General features: G+C 44.1%; 1 protein-coding gene across 1 annotated transcript; it reads right to left on the bottom strand.

The window, feature by feature from the left end:
- Positions 1 to 7,430: 7,430 nt before the first annotated feature.
- mrpl44 (mitochondrial ribosomal protein L44) lies at positions 7,431 to 17,291 on the bottom strand. The gene is made up of 4 exons (XM_078410358.1): positions 17,094 to 17,291; positions 13,523 to 13,991; positions 12,313 to 12,491; positions 7,431 to 9,821 (listed from the first exon to the last, which is right to left on the bottom strand). The coding sequence occupies exons 1-4, from the start codon at positions 17,264 to 17,266 to the stop codon at positions 9,653 to 9,655; spliced, it is 990 nt and encodes a 329-aa protein (XP_078266484.1). The 5' UTR covers positions 17,267 to 17,291; the 3' UTR covers positions 7,431 to 9,652.
- Positions 17,292 to 17,832: the final 541 nt, after the last annotated feature.

The raw sequence follows: 17,832 nt of genomic DNA, 5'->3' as shown, positions 1-17,832 counted from the left end.
TATATAATTTCTATCCACAACTAGATTTTCTGTCCAGAAAAAGACCAGTTACATCACCCTTTCAAAATGTGCCAACACCAATGGTTTGTGAAAACTGAATTGTACAGACAGCAACCTTTTGCCATTCAATCTCCTCCCCATCCTGCAACCCACCCCATCCCCTTTCCTCCCCCCTCCTCCTCCTCTGTGTTGCACCTGGATTTGCAACTATTTATCCTCTCCCCCTCCCCCACCTATACACCTTCCTCTGGCTTCACAATTTGCAACTCTTCAATCCCTTTGTCTCACACCTTTTTTCATCTCTGTCCAACCATCTGCCTATCAACCCTCCCCCCCCTCCCCACCACTTACAATCAGTCTGAAGAAGTGACCCTACCGGAAACATCACCTATCCATGTTCTCCGGGCATGCTGCCTGACTCCAGCACTTTGGGTCTTTTTCTGTTAAAAAAATCACAGTTTAACAGCATTACCTGACCTTATTTCAAACCTCTTTGTGTTGAATCATTTCATTACGTGGCACAGGTATCTAATTGTTTGTATGCAAACTTGCACAATTCTAGTCAATTCTAGTCTTGGGACTAACCCCATTTTGACCCAGACTCGCTACCACAGCCACATCTGCTTTCTTGGGATTGACATCAGTCTGAAGAAGGGTCTCGACCCGAAACGTCACCCATTCCTTCTCTCCCGAGATGTTGCCTGACCTGCTGAGTTACTCCAGCATTTTGTGAATAAATACCTTCGATTTGTACCAGCATCTGCAGTTATTTTCTTATACATTCTAGTCACTAATGTTGACTCCAGAATATCTCCTACATGACCCTTATTATTGTCTTGTCTGAAACTGTACTTAGAAAATCTTGCTGTCGTTGATTGTAATCTTGTACTCAAGCATTGTGGCTTCCTTGTCTATATATTCTCTTACTGAATCAGAATAAAGTACTGGTTTTAACACTTACAGCTGAGTCCAATCTCTTCAGTCCCATGTGGTCCCTATGATCAATTGTACAGGGCCCTAGTGAGACCACACTTGGAGTACTGTGTGCAGTTTTGGTCTCCAAATTTGAGGAAGGATATTCTTGCTATTGAGGGCGTGCAGCGTAGGTTCACTAGGTTAATTCCCGGAATGGCGGGACTGTCGTATGTTGAAAGACTGGTGCAACTAGGCTTGTATACACTGGAATTTAGAAGAATGAGAGGGGATCTTATCGAAACATATAAGATTATTAAGGGGTTGGACACGTTAGAGGCAGGAAACATGTTCCCAATGTTGGGAGAGTCCAGAACTAGGGGCCATAGTTTAAGAATAAGGGGTAGGCCACTTAGAACGGAGATGAGTAAAAACTTTTTCAGTCAGAAAGTTGTAAATCTGTGGAATTCTCTGCCTCAGAAGGCAGTGGAGGCCAATTCTCTGGATGCCTTCAAGAGAGAGCTGGATAGAGCTCTTAAAGATAGCGGAGTCAGGGGGTATGGGTAGAAGGCAGGAACGGGGTACTGATTGTGAATGATCAGCCACGATCACATTGAATTGTGGTGCTGGCTCGAAGGGCCAAATGGCCTACTCATGCACCTATCGTCTATTTTTAATAAGAAGGAATGAAATTGAGAAATTTATCACGTTGTGTTGCCAACTTGCTCTTCTCGCCTCGGCTCTGAGATGATTTGTTTTCACTCAGGTTATGGGGGTTCTGAGGTGATGTGGTAGAGGTCCTAATGTCTGCTTTGGGAGTCATGTGTTAGGGGCATAGAGGAGGTGGCCTGTCCACTGCCATTGTTCTGCCGTGATGGCAGATTTGCAATGGGTGTTTATCTTACGGATGCCTCACTGATGATTTGCAATTTGGTATTTCAGAGTACACATACACAACCTTTGCCTGCCTACTGAAGTTCAGTGATTGAGGTGAGAGTGACCTTGGCAGCAGAGTGAACGTTTGAGTGTTTGACAGGACTGGGTCTGTAATCGCTGGAGTTTAGAAGGATGACGGGGGGACCTTAGTGAAACTTATCAAATAATGAAAGGCCTGGAGAGAGTGGATGCGGAGAGGATGTTTCCACTAGTGGGAGAGGGTGATGGTGGAAGGTTGCTTCTCAGAATGGAGGCCTGTGACTAGTGTGCCACAGGGTTCGGTGCTGAGCCCGTTACTGTTTGTCATCTACATCAATGATTTGGAAGAGAACATACAGGATAAGATTAGCAAGCTTGCTGATGATACAAAAGTTAGTGGTTTTGCAGATAGTGAATATGGTTGTGAACGATTGCAGCAGGATCTGGATCGATTGGCCAGGTGGGCGGAGGAATGGTTGATGGAATTTAATACAGAGAAGTGTGAGGTGTTGCATTTTGGGACGTCGAACAAGGGCAGGACCTACATAGTAAATGGTAGGCCTCTGGGTAGTGTTGGAGCAGAGGGATCTAGGAGAACAAGTGCATCCTTCTTGTTTTTGACTAATGTCCCAATTTCCCTCGCCAGCCAAGCTTCCTTACGTTTGCCTGCTTTGCCTTTCACTCTAACGGGGACATACACATCCTGAGCTCTCTTCAGTACACTTTTAAAAACATTCCATTTGGCCGATGTTCCTTTCCCCTCAAATAACCTGCTCCAGTCAACTCGAGCGAGACCTTCTCTCATACCCTCAAAGTTGGCCTTACCCCAGTTGAGCATTTTAACACGTGGACCCTCTCCGTCCTGATCCATAACTATCTGAAACCTGTGGAGATTAAGATGATTGCAGTGACAGTGAAATCACTCTGTGGGCAAGGTGAACAACTGATTAGCATCTCATTATCAAGGCAGCAAGGTTCTACTTGTGATGAATAAAATTGTAAAATTATTTGGACCAGTGGCTCCCATAATGGGCGGTACCACTGCATTGGGGAGTCTGGGATTACCTAGAGGGGGGGGAGGGTAAGAGGCTAAGATGGCAGGGGGCTGAAGACATTGCGGTTATGGAGGAATAACTATTTGAGCTACAAATTTCATTGAGCTGAAGGTTAAGGATTCGTACCAGGAGTTTTGGTTACGGAAAGATATTTCTGATCACTATCCTGAACTAGGGATAACTCTTTGTTGCATTTCCAACATTATATTTGGTGTAACGTGGTTTTAGTCTGGTCACCCAACTTCTCTCCACATGAAGAAATTGACACCAGATTACTGAATGTGAAGATTTGTGACATCTGTTAAGTGACTTTAAACCAGACATTGGGAAAACGGTTTCATTTCATTGAGCCCATCCATTGCACTGAGAATTTACTGAACAGTGTAGTTACTAAATGTGGTATCTAAGACTCTTGCTAAATGACTATTAGACTTTGCAAATCTGGTATCACTGGATCAAGTTCATCAATTTTGTTAAATTAATTAAACTAAAAAGCTGCAAGTGGATTTTAAATGAATGTGCAATCAATCGTCACTGTTTTGAATTTTATTGTGTTATTATCTTCCTTAGTGGGTCGTTCAAACTGCTATTCTGAATAATGCTTTTTCTAAGGCAGGGAGCACAGGGGATTAGTTTATGGAGCCAAGGGATGGTGTTTAGGAACCACTGATTTAGACCAACCTCATCCCACTTTAGACACAAAGTCCTGGAGTAACTCAACGAGTCAGGCAGCATCTCTGGAGAAAAAGGATGGGTTTCAGTCTGATGATGGGTCCCGACCTGAAACGTCACCCATCCTTTTTCTCCAGAGATGCTGCCTGACCCCCTGAGTTACTCCAGCACTTTGTGTCTACCTTCGGTATAAACCAGCATCTGCAGTTCCTTTCTACACACTCATCCCACATTAATGTCCAATGACGCAAATAAATGTCAATGACAACTGGACAGGTTTGGTACAAGAAATATGAACTAGATATATTATTCACTAACTTGAAGTGCTTCTTTATGGTCAGGAACTCTGCAAAGTATCACCATTGATAGCTCCAAATTGGACATCAACATTTCCAAAAATACTTACATTCTTTTGATCTAACAGTTTCCCATAATCATGATTAGAAGCTGCTGAAAAATATAGGTTACATGTAGCAAAAAAAGAATCATTTGCAATTCTATGAAAATTTGCTGTGGTTCAGTTTGAAGTAGACCTTTGCTACCATTACTTTTCAATCTGAAATCAAAGATTTGCTGCTTGCAGTTAAACATTGTCATGTTGGAAAAATGCATACAAGAACTAAACTGTAAAGCCAGCAAGAAAAATCAATCAACTTTTGACCGATGAGAGCTGTTTATCAGACACCAATGCCTAGATATTGAGAGATGACTAATGGTCAATCATTCTTCTTCCCAGGTTTCCAAAAATAGCAGAATAAATCAAATAATGAAAAATCATTCAGTGAAAAAGTGTTTCCTCTGATGTTGCAGTAACAGGTCTGTTTGCCATCAGAGCTGATTCAATTATCATTTTAAAGCATCTCTACATGAAATTAGCATAAACTGATCAGGTTTCTAATTTGTCATTAATCAGAAATGCTTGGAGATTTAGTTATCTCGGGCTGTTTTCCATCACACTTGCTGTTGGATACTCTTAGCTGCCATCTTCATGAAATACCTAGTCCATGCCATTCTTTTCAAAGTGTCCCAAGTGAAAATATAGTAACAATATTTCTTGATAGTTTCCATTTCATGTTGTTTTTGTCAAAAAATCCAGATGTGCCAGATTTGTTTTAACCCTCACGTTACATGCAGAAATGGCACATCATCCTTAATTGTTTAGCATTTATCACGTGTGATAACTAAACGACAGAAAAACATGAATCCAACTTACTGGGAAAAAAATAGTTGGGTGCAAGGAATGGGGGGGGGGGGGCTTCATAATTTGCACCTCTTCTATCCTTATGTCTTTTCATTTCTGGCCTTTATCCAACCATCTGCCTATCAACTCCCCTCCCTCCACATGTATTACTACTTGCCTGGGTTTGTCCTGCCAGGTCTCTTACAGCTTCCTGTCCCCTCCCCACCACCAAATCAATCCGAAAAAATGTCCCAATGTGAAATATCACTTATCCCCGTTCTCCAGAGATGCCGCCTGACCTGCTAGTTACTCCAGCGCTTTGTGTGTTTCTTTTTGTAAATCAGCATCTGCTTGTGTCCACATTTATTTGTAATCTTCATGTTACATGGAGAAATGGAGCATCGTCCATAATTAGTTGCCGTTTATAAGGAGATAGTTAAAGGGCAGAAAAAAGAATTAGCAGTTGGGTGCAAAACTCCAAAGGATGGGAGGGGTGTTACTAATCAGGCACGACCTTGAAGGATACAAGGAAATAATTTATATTCTAATTAATGACCAATGGTTCCCTGATTAGTACCACTGTTAAAGTCAATTCACAGGCTGGAGCTACTCATTGGAATTTAGATGTAGTGCCTAAATAATGGCCCTTCAGTATTTCAAAGCACCTTATTCATCAGAGTGGAAATATAATATAAGAAAATAACTGCAGATGCTGGTACAAATCGATGGTATTTATTCACAAAATGCTGGAGTAACTCAGCAGGTCAGGCAGCATCTCGGGAGAGAAGGAATGGGTGACGTTTCGGGTCGAGACCCTTCTTCAGACTGATGTCAGGGGGGCGGGACAAAGGAAGGATATAGGTGGAGACAGGAAGATAGAGGGAGATCTGGGAAGGAGGAGGGGAAGAGAGGGACAGAGGAACTACCTAAAGTTGGAGAAGTCGATGTTCATACCACTGGGCTGCAAGCTGCCCAGGCGAAATATGAGGTGCTGTTCCGCCAATTTCCGGTGGGCCTCACTATGGCACTGGAGGAGGCCCATGACAGAAGGCCAGACTGGGAATGGGAGGGGGAGTTGAAGTGCTCGGCCACCGGGAGATCAGTTTGGTCAATGCGGACCGAGCGCAGGTGTTGAGCGAAGCGATCGCCGAGCCTGCGCTTGGTTTCGCCGATGTAAATAAGTTGACATCTAGAGCAGCGGATGCAATAGATGAGGTTGGAGGAGGTGCAGGTGAACCTTTGTCTCACCTGGAAAGACTGTTTGGGTCCTTGGATGGAGTTGAGGGGGGAGGTAAAGGGACAGGTGTTGCATCTCGTGCGGTTGCAGGGGAAAGTGCCCGGGGATGGGGTGGTTTGGGTAGGAAGGGACGAGTGGACCAGGGAGTTACGGAGGGAACGGTCTCTGCGGAACGCAGAGAGGGGAGGGGATGGGAAGATATGGCCAGTGGTGGGGTCCCGTTGTAGGTGACGGAAATGTTGGCGGATGATTTGTTGGATCCGCTGGCTGGTGGGGTGGAAGGTGAGAACGAGGGGGATTCTGTCCTTGTTGCGAGTGGGGGGAGGGGGAGCAAGAGCGGAGCTGCGGGATGTAGAAGAGACCCTAGTGAGAGCCTCATCTATAATGGAAGAGGAGAAGCCCCCTTATGTGGGAATATAACATAATTAACATACAATGTGGGATAACATACTATATGTGGGAATATAACATCATTAACATACAATATTACAATTTATTTGGAAAGAAAACAAAAAATAGTCGGTATTATAAACATCCCAAAGGGATTGACACAAGATGTTCACTGGCATTAAAAAAAATATTTCACAAAAGTGGATAACCACTAGATTCTGAAATAATTCAGTTAACTCAGCAATTAAATAAAAAGGCCATCTATATACTAAAACTCTCGCTTGTTTGTTCCTGAACTACAGCCAAAACGGTACACGATAGTACAACTATTTTAGGCCCACCTTACTCACCGTCGCCCCTTTGGTGCTAATAGAAATTTCACTGAAATCAGTGTTATATTTTTAAAGTTATTCACATTTTAAAGTTTAAATCTATCTCCTAGGGAGGGAGGGGGAGGGAAGGGGGTGGAGGGAGAATAAGGGGGGTTGAGAGGGATGGAGGGGAGGGGGGGAGGGAGAGGAGAGGGGGGAGAAGGTGCTGCACCAATGCAGGTTTGGGCCCAACAGGTCCACTTGGTCTAGTTTAGTCCTAAAATCCTGTTCAGTGAAATGATCTAATTTCATTTATCCCACCTTTTCCTCATTCCCCAGAACACCTTTGAATGAATAACTGAGTCAACGTCACCTACTGATTGCAGAAGAGTTCTCCATGCATCAGTAATTTTTTCCTCAAAGATTTGCTTCTGGATTTTAGTTTGTATCCTCTAATCCTTGACTCCTCAACCACTTACATCCCCACTAAGATTATGAGAAAAATGATCAGGTCACACAGCAATCTCTTACATTACAGAAAATACATTTCTAGTTGGTATATTCTTGTAATTTAGCTCTTAAGAGTCCATGAAACCTTCTGGTAGATCTGTGTTTCTCTAAACCCAATGGCTAGAACTTTGTTCCAACAAGGGACTTGCAGTTATTATTGTATAACTTCAGTCTCCTTATATCTTAATTTTGGTTTAGTTTCGAGATACAGTGCAGAAACAGGCCCTTCGGCGCACCAAGTCTGCGCCAACCAGCAATCCCTGCACATTAACACTATCCTACACACACAAGGGACAATTACAATTTTACCAAGCCAATTAACCTACAAACCTATACGTCTTTGGAGTGTGGGAAGAAACCAGAGCTCCAGGGAAAAACCCACGCAGGTCCTGGGGAGAACGTACAAACTCCATACTGACAGCACCCAGTCAGGATCAAACTCAGGTTCTGGCGTTGTAAGGCAGCAACTCTACCACTGCACCACCGTGCCGCCTGCAATAACATTGCCTATTATGTTCATTCTTTAGATAAAAAGCCTGTTGGTTTATTATTGTCGCATAAACTGAGATACAATGAAAAGCTTTCTTTCATTAAACATTTCTTAGTCTTTATTTCATTGAAATATGCCAACTCCAAAGTCTCTTCAGACCTTCACTTCCAGCTTTGCTTTTCAGCAAGTACTCTGGTTATCACTTTTCAGTCCAAAATGGATGAACTCATATTTACAGCTTTAGAATTTATCAACATCAGCCTGGCCCATTCACGATCTATTAATATTTATGAATGTTTCAAGCTGCATTATTTATAACATTGCTTGTAATGTTAATAGCAAACTTGTATACGTGGGTTTCTATCATCTCTGCATTATTGTCTCCATATACTTAGAAAATATATTGACTGAAAATAAGTTACTTAAAATGTGCATTAAACATCAGCATTTAAAGTTGTCGTATGAGCGAAGTCTAAAGTGAAATCTAAAAATCTAAAGGGCTTAGTTGTTTCTTCGATTGAGATGAGTGAGTAATGATCAATTTTTGCTGCTTCCCTCAAGCTCCTCCATTCTTTGCATCTAACTTGATCAAGATAGGTCACTGCACTCTTCTCCACGACAAATGTATCCAGGAATCATCTATATTATTTGCCATCAGCATTCCTTGAAGTAGCAAATTGCACATTCTCACCATTTTCGTGTAAACAAGTTTCCTAATTACCCACTGCATTTATTAATTGGATTAGCAGCCTGTGTTATTCACACATTCAGATGCGATTTTCCTCCAATAACATATAACCTTTTATAATTTTAAATAACATTATGGAATCCTCAGACTTCTCTTTTCAAGTGAAATTCCTTGCTTATTCTTTTTTGTTGGTTATAAGTTCACAAGGTTTCATTAGAAATGGTGTTCAGTGCACAAGAATAGCACACCTAGCAGATTTGTTTTTTTCAGTTCCAGCAACCTAGGTTCATCCTGACCCTTGATGCTGTCAAGAGATTGCATGTTCCCCCTGCAACTGTTGTTGGTCATCAGAAATTGCCACTAAAATTTGAGTGAGTTGTGAGATCTGGGATGAGTTGATGGGAACTGAGAGAATAGCATGCAGGGAAAATGAATGCAGTGGGAGTGCTCTGAGCTAGCATAGACTCCATCGGCCAAAATAATCTCTTTTTGGGATCATTTGGCCATTGCATACTGTTTAAACTAAGCATCATTCATAATCTGACTGTCACTCAGTTCCCTTTACAACCATGAACTCTGCTAAGATTGTTCTCACTACGTCATGTAGTAAATTCCACTGGCTTTGAAAGAGGGAGTTCATGAAGAAAGGATAATATGAGAGAATGGGGTGGGGCTGGAAAGCAGTTGGTTGGAACAGCAACCGATATTGAATATGGGCAAGAACATGTTTTTTTTGTTTGTGTGGGAATGTGTGGTCAGAATGTATCTTGTCTTGTTTCTAGGTATGTATTCTGCGTAAATTCATAAGAACTAAGAAAACGAAGCAGAAGTTCATTACCAAGACCTCCAGCTATTCAATAAGATCATAACTGATTCAATCTTGGCCACACTCACCCCAAACCTCTTGCTCCCCTGCGGTTTAAATTATATTAAATGGCACCATTTCCGCATCTCTCTGGGGTAGAGAACGTCAAAGATTCCCAACCCGATAGCGGAGCCAGGTCTCCAGTTATCCTGCAATCTCTTGCCATAGCTCCACATCATCATTCTGTCAAGCCAACGTGGTAGCTGCTATGTAAAAGCCACTTGTTAAATACAAAAGGTACATACATTGTTACCAGAACTCCACAGAATGTTAGGCTTCCAACAAATACATTTTCATTAAGTATTGAATGTTGATTTGTATGTTTTTATTGTAATTATAAAATTCAGTAGTTTTGTACAATGATTAAAGTCCCAAAAGAGAGAGATAGTACTTGGATAATGCGAATCACGTAGGCTGAGCTTGTGCTTTAACTGCTCAAAGCCTCGACTGTTTGAGGCTCCCTTGCAGGGCTTGAGTAATCCCACGGTCGCCGGTTTTCTGTATAGCCATAAATTCTACGCAGTGCCACCCGTGCTGCCTCTTCTTCAGCTGCCAACACCGTTTCACCGGGTCCTTCTGCGATTAGCTGCTTATCGCTGCAACAAGATATTGAAAACTTGTTAAAACTAACAATTCACCAGCACGTTGACATTTCCAGTAATACATGCTACATGCAGGTGTTACTTTTTAGTTTAGTTTAGAGATACAATGTGGAAACAAACCCTTTGCCCCCCCGAGCTCGCGCCAACCAGCGATCCCCGCACATTAACATTATCCTACACGCACACTAGGGACAATTTATAATTCTATCAAACCAGTTAACCTACAATCTTGTATGTCTTTGGAGTGTGGGAAGAAACCGGAACTCCCGGGGAAAACCCATGCGGTCACAGGAAGAACGTAAAGACAAGCACCCATAGTCAGGATCGAACCCTAGTCTCCCTGCACCACCAGTCTGCCCTATAATGCAGAATCAAGGAACTGCAGATGTTGGTTTAAAACAAAAGGAACAACACGCTAGAGTAATTCAACGGGTCAGGCAGCATCTCCGGAAAAGATGGATAGTGACGTTTGTGGTCAGGAAACCTTCTTCAATCTGAAGAATGGTCCCAATCCGCTGAGTTACTCCAGCACATTATCTTGCCAATTGTCTTTTTCCAGTGTCATAATAACTTGACAATTGGCAAGATTTTTCTCATTTGGAAGTTGAACTTAGCATTCAAACAGCAGTTTCAAAAAGCACTCAACGTATCACTTCACGCAAGTCAGGCAATGGGAAATAAAAATCTGGGTACTCAGGCAAGTTGAACAAAACTACCGAAAGAAAGTGCAAAAATGGAAAGTTCAGAGTATCTTCATTTTGGACTGACTCTTATTTTGTATGAAATTAACAATTCTAGAAATGTGTGATGCAGGATTTTGTCAGGTTAAGACATTCTTCCAATGTGTGTGTGAGTGTGTGTGCGCGCACTTTTAGGAATTAGTATCTTTCCTCTGACTATTATAATATAGTAGTAACTTTGTCCACCCATTGTTTTTTTATCCATTTTGTGCACTTTCTTAATTTTCTATCAGTCAGTTGCTTTTCTTTCCATTTCCAATAACAGCAAATTGTGGTTGTCACTATTCAATTATCACAAAACATTAATTGTGCCTTTGCCACTTTACAGTTAACTCTAAACCTTTTATAGACAGGAGCACAGTGTTTACTGATGATTTCAGAGGAACAGCTCCCTTAAGAACTCCCGAGAAAGAAAACACCCCAGTGTTTGAACTGAGAGGTGTCTCTAGTACAACAACCGTCTCCGCAGGCTCTCAAAATTACTAATGATCAATAGCCACCAGCATTGCATTTTAGGCCACAGTATTTGCCACATACGGGATGAATGGCAAGAAATCACAAGGCTGATATCAACTATTTACTTTTTTAATAAAGCAGCATCTGTGGTTCTTTGTTTCTTCACGGTGGCGCAGAGGTAGAGCTGCTGCCTTACAGAGCCAGAGACCCGGGTTTGATCCTCACTACGGCTGTCTGTATGGAGTTTGTACGTTCTCCCTGTGACCTTGTGGGTTTTTTCCAGTTGCTCTGGTGTCCTCCCGCCACCCAAAGGTGTGTAGGTTTGTAAGTTAATTGGCTTTCGCAAATTTTCCCTGGCGTGTAGGATAGTGCTAGTGTACGCTGGTGAGCGTGGTCTCGGTGGGCCGAGGGGCATGTTTCCACGCTGCATCTCTAAGCTAAACTGTATCAGGAAGCTGCAGAATGCAGCCACGTTCAACTTAAATTGGCCATTTATCACCCTGAATGTTTATTGCCATTGGGTCTAGTTTTCATTAAGACAAAAGGAGACTTAGTGGAGCACAGGCACTGAGAGAAGAGAATGACCCGTCTAAGAGAATGGCCTGTTTCTGTGCAATACATTCGATGTGATGGAATCCAAAATCGGAAAACTCCTCACCAAGAGAGGTGGGATAACAACACCAAAAACTCACTCTACCTCCACTAAACAAATTATCCCTCAACCAATAGACACAAGGAATTGCAGATGATGGTTTACACAAAAGGACACAAGGTCTTGAAATAACTCAGAGGGTCAGGCAGCATCTCTGGAGAACATGGATAGGTGATGTTTTGGGTCTGGACCCTTCATCAGACTCTGAAGAATGGTCCCGACGTGAAATGTTACCTATCCTTTTCTCCAGAGGTGTTGCCTGACCCGCTGAGTGTCCTTTTTTTATTCCACAACAAACTGGCCTGTCTTCCCTCCTTCCAATTGATCAGGAACTTAGGAACAGGACTATTCGCACAAAAGGATGATTCATCATCCAGCGAGATCTTCACCCATATTTCACCACAACCGCCTTCCTCTATTCAGCTAACATCAAATTCCTCTATTGTATTCTGTAACAGTATCCAAACTTTTCAATAACTCTTCAGCGACGTATTGTCAGCATTTTAGTTTTCAGTACATTCTTTCTGTTGGCAGGAAAGAACATATGCACATATTATATGGAATAACACAATATCATGTGTTTATTATATGTTATAGGTTGCAGGTCCTGTAACATTGACCAATGTTCTGCCTGTACCTGTACAGTCCAACAAAATATATTGGAAGCACGGTGCCAGATCCTGACTGCCTGGTCAGTCTGGGCTCAGGAAGCGACACATTCCTCTTCTTCAGTTCTTCCACTAAAAGTCCCATGGGATTAATGACACTCCACATTTCAAACAGATCTTTGCCAATAAGTTGAGTAATTAGGAAATCCTAGAAGAAACCAATAAGTACATTTAGTAGAAAAAAAGAAACTACAGATGATGGCTTACAAAAAACGACACAATGTGCCAGAGTAATTCAGCCGGTCAGGCACCATCTCTGGAGAATATGAATAGGTGACATTTTGGGTCAGAGTCTGAAGAAGGGGCACGACCCGAAACATCACTTATTCATGTTCTCCAGAGATGCTGCCTGACCCGCTGAGATACTCCAGTAATAAGTACATTTCTTTAGAATCAAGTAAACTATTCAAAAGTGAAACCAGATTAAAATAACCAGTTCTTATCAGGGTAGCATAGTGGTGCAATAATTAATCCCGCAGTCTTGTGGATTCATAGATGTAGATTTGATCATGACCAACAGAGCTGTGTCTGTGCAGCCTGCGTTGGTTACTGCCAGGTGCTTCAGGTTCCTCTCAAGATCCTGTAGATACTCTGATAAGGAAATTACCCCATGGCGTGAGTTGGTGGCACAGCAAGCAAAGGTGAATTGACGGGCATGAGAGTGAATACGTTGCAGAGAGGGGATGGGACTGATAGAATTATTTTACAGGAAGCCTGCAAGGATCCGACAGGTTGAATGACCTCCTTTATTTCATAATAAGTAAGTGAATGAGCTGCGGACGATTCCAGTTGTCTAATACCATGCTTTTGACATGACTGTTAACAAACAGCAACCACTATCAGTGCCTGGTGAAAGATTACAACAGAGCTTGTTGAGCCAGATGCAAAAGAAGCAACTAGCGTGATAGATTTGCACAAAAAGCTGGAGTGACTCAGTGGGTCAGGCAGCATCTGTGGAGGGAATGGATAAGAGGCACCCCGATCCTTGTTCAGACTGATGGTAGTAGGGGTGATGAGGTTGGGAAACAAGTGGCCACGGTCCAAAGCCTGGCTGGACAAATATTTGCATGCTGATCCGATGCAGGTTGGGAAGCATTAGCTGTCTTCTTAGTTTCTTTTCTGCGTTAATCTTTTGTTACTCTCTATAAATACAATCCCGATAGTAAAGCACCATCTTACCCGGATAAATAAGTTGGCTTTTTCAGTTCCATTACTCTCAATCAAAGCTCCGACAACGGCAAAGAAGGTAGTTTGTAAAATCTCCTGTGGCACAGGGAACTCTGCACTTAATGTCAAGTCTTCTACAGCCAAGTTCCTAGCAACATGACACACAACCTGTGGGCCTGAAACATAACTAATAAGGGCCTCTATACCATCATCAGGCAAGTTTGGATGGGCATGACTAAAACAGTCCTGGAGATAAGCAGTGACAAACAATGAACCTTTCTCCGATAAATCCTGATTGTCCTTCAGATTTAATTTGATGCTTTCTTTGTCAAGTTTAAGATCTTGCCGGCGTGATTCCTCAGCGGTAATGTAACAGTGATTAATGAAGGCGGTTTTGAGAAGTTCCAGGTTGAAATTCTCTTGCAGACGATGACCAAAGGCCTCTACTTCAGCATGATACTCCCAGTTTGGCTGCTGCGATCTAAAACAAAAAAATACTTTAAAACTCAGTTCAATGGATCATTGTATCCTATTACAAATCAGCCATATTTGATAAGTTGTATTGAAAGCACCTTTATTCAATATTGTACTTGTGCAATTGATCTAAAATGATAAATGATAAAATTAAGATTTTTGTCATTATCAATGCTCTAGAAACATAGAAAATAGGTGCAGGAGGAGGCCATATGGCCCTTCGAGCCACTACCGCCATTCATTGTGATCATAGCTGATCATCCACAATCAGCAACCTGCCTTCTCCCCATATCCCTTGATTCCACTAGCCCCGAGAGCTCTATCTAACTCTATTTTGAATTTATCCAGTGAATTGACCTCCACCACCTTCCACAAATTCACAACTCTCTGGGTGAATAAGTTTCTTCTCACCTCAGTTTTAAATGACCTCCCCTTTATTCTTAGACTGTGGCCCCAGGTTCTGGACTCCCCCAACACTGGGAACATTTTTCCTGCATCTAAATAGCTTGTCCAGTCCTTTTATAATTTTATACGTCACTACAAGATCCACTCTCATCCTTCTAAACTCCAGTGAAAACAAGCCCAGTCTTTCCAATCTTTCCTCATATGACAGTCCCTCCATTCCAGGGATTAACCTCGTGAACCTGCACTGCTACAAAAGCAAGGACGTCCTTCCTCAAATTAGGAGACCAAAACTGCACACAATACTCCAGATGTGGTCTCACCAGGGCCCTATAGAACTGCAGAAGGACCTCTTTGCTCCTATACTCAAATCCACTCGTTATGAAGGCCAACATGCCATTAGCTTTCTTCACTTCCTGCTGCACCTGCACGCTTACTTTCAGTGACTGGTGTACAAGGACACCCAGGTCTCGTTGCACTTCCCCATTACCTAATCTGATACCATTAAGATAATAATCTGCATTTTGTTTTTGGTCACTACCTCCAAGCGGTTCCTTTTCCTTGAGTTCCCTTATTAAATCTGGTTCATTGGACAACACTAAATCCAGAATTACCTTCTCTCTGGTAGGCTCAAGTACAAGCTGCTCTAAGAATCCATCTCGGAGGCACTCTACAAACTCCCTTTCATGGGGTCCAGAACCAACCTGATTTTCCCAGTCTATCTGCATATTGAAATCTCCTATAACCACAGTGGCATTACCTTTGTTCCATGCGGGCTGCTGTTTGGGGGTCTGTAGATAACTCTCATTAGTATCTTACCTTTACAATTCCTCAACTCTATCCAGTGACTCTACATCGTCAGTCCCTGTCACGCCTCGCAAGGGACTGAATTTCAACCCTCACCAACAGAGCTACCCCACCTCCTCTGCCCTCCAGCCTGTCCTTTCTATAGGACGTATAACCCTTAATATTCAGTTCCCAGTCCTGATCCTTCAGCATCCACGTCTCTGTAATCCCCACAATATCAGATCTACCAATCTCTAACTGAGCCTCAAGCTCATACACATTACTTCTTATACTTTGCACATTAATATATGGTACTTTTAGTCCTTTGCTCATCTCACCTTTCACATCGATTCCTATTACTCTTGGCCATTCTCTCCTATTCCTCTGTGAACTTTCTGTCCCATTAATTCTGGGGTCTTCCTTAACTTTTCCTATACTCTCCTATTTGAACCCCCCCCCCCCCCTCCCCCCCACTATTCAATTTAAAACCACCCATGTAGCAGTGGCAAACCTGCCTGCCAGAATGCTGGTTCCCTGCTTGTTGAGGTGCAACCTATCCATTTTGTACAATCCCCCCTGTTTTCAATTCACTCAAGATACCCCCGGTGTCTGTTCTCATGATTTTCTTCTTTGTTCTCTGATAACTTTAGTCTCCATTTGGCACTTACATTCCTCAAGCAAACCAGGAACGTGACATCAGAACGACAACTCACCACTCCATAGTACAACATATCAGATAGTGTTAGTGCATCACCATTGGTACATCATTGCAGGTGGTTCAAGTCCACCATGTCTCTGTGGTACAATATGTTCTCCTACTTTGGTGTGGCAGAGTTGTTACCTTACACTGTACCCTTGTCATTCCTCGGCTGTGCCCTTCTCACCCCTCCACTGCACCACCTCTCCCCACTTTACCCCAATTGCTCCTCTATTGTACTACTTTGCCCCACCACTGTACCCTCGTCATTCCTCTACAGTGCCCACCTCACCCCTCCACTGTGCCCCCTTGCCCCTCCACTGGACCAACGCCCCTCCACCATATCCGCGTCATCCCCACTATACCCACCCTTCCCCCACTGTACCCCCTCCAGTACCTTCACCCCCACTGCCCCCCCTCTCCAGTATCTTCACTCCCACTGCCCCCCTCCACTGTAACTTTGTTTCACACCTCCACCCCCACTGTGCCCCCTCCATTCTACCTTCACCCCCACTGCCCCATCCCCACTGTCCCTTCACCCCCACTGTCCCCCTCCACTGTACCTGCACCCCACTGTCCCATCCACTGTACCTGCACCCCCACTGTCCCCGTCTACTGTACCTTCACCCGTCCCCCCTCCACTGTACCTGCACCCCTTCGCCCCTACTGTCCCCCCTCCACTGTATCACCCCCACTGTTCCCCCTCCACTATCCCTTCACCCCCACTGTCCCCCCTCCACTGTACCTGCACCCCTCCATTGTTCTGCACCCCCACTGTCCCCCTCCACTGTACCTGCACCCCCACTGTTCTGCACCCCCACTTCCCCCCTCCACTGTACCTGCACCCCTTCACTATCCCCTCTCCACTGTACCTGTCCTCCTCCACTGTTCTGCACCCCTCCACTGTACCGGCACCCCCACTGTCCCCTCTCCACTGTCCCCCCTCCACTGTACCTGCACCCCTCCACTGTTCTGCACCCCCACTGTACCTGCACCCCCTCCACTGTACCTGCACCCCTCCACCATCCCCTCTCCACTGTACCTGTCCCCCTCCACTGTTCTGCACCCCTCCACCATCCCCTCTCCACTGTTCTGCACCCCTCCCTCTCCACTGTACCTGCACCCCTCCACTGTACCTGTCCCCCCACTGTACCCGCCACGCGGGGCAGGGCCTGGCGAGCCGTTGACCCGGGTAACCAGGGCCGGCGTCTCACTCATACTCACCGAGGTTTGGGCGGTGCAGGTCCTTCTAGTTTCTTGACCCTTTCCATCAGCATCATGTAGGACCTCATCCATCGCTTCTTCTCCCTTGTCTGGGTGATGAGGACGGCCCGCCTGACAGCGAGCGCTTGTCGAATGGCGCCGAGGAGGTTGCGGCGTCCGAGCAGCGACGCCATTGCACACCGCGCCTGCGCAGACACCCGCGGGCCGACCTCCGGAACAGCGCATGCGTACTCGGTGGGCCAACCTCGCGCATGCGCATTTGAAAATTCCCACTCACTACTGGAGACACTGCAGATGCTGCAATCCTGAGAAAAAAATAAAATGCTTGGGGAATTCAGTAGGTCAGGCAGCATCTGTGGAGTGACTGGACTGGCGGCGTTTCAGGCTTCAGTCTGAGTTCCTCTAGCACTGTATTTTCTTCTCAATAGTTCACAGGAGCCTTTGAGTTCTCGGAATAGATTTCTGCCATTTGGCCCATCAAGTCTACTGTACCCCGTACTGTAGGTCATGGCTGATCTATCTTTCCCTCTCAAGCTCATTCTCCTGCCTCCTCTTTATAACCCCCGACACCTCTACTAAGGAAGAAAGATTCCCCGGTTATTATCGCAGAGGATCGATGAACAGGTTCAGAGCAAAAAAAGAGAAACAGCAAATGCTTCAAGTGAATTACCGCTCATCAGAATAACAGTATTTCTCCATCCTTTAAATCAATAGATCTGTACAACCTAACATGCCTTAA

This window comes from Rhinoraja longicauda, chromosome 13 (genome assembly GCF_053455715.1).
Source record: "Rhinoraja longicauda isolate Sanriku21f chromosome 13, sRhiLon1.1, whole genome shotgun sequence".
Lineage (NCBI taxonomy): Eukaryota > Metazoa > Chordata > Chondrichthyes > Rajiformes > Arhynchobatidae > Rhinoraja > Rhinoraja longicauda.
This window is presented reverse-complemented; position numbering and strand designations above follow the sequence as displayed.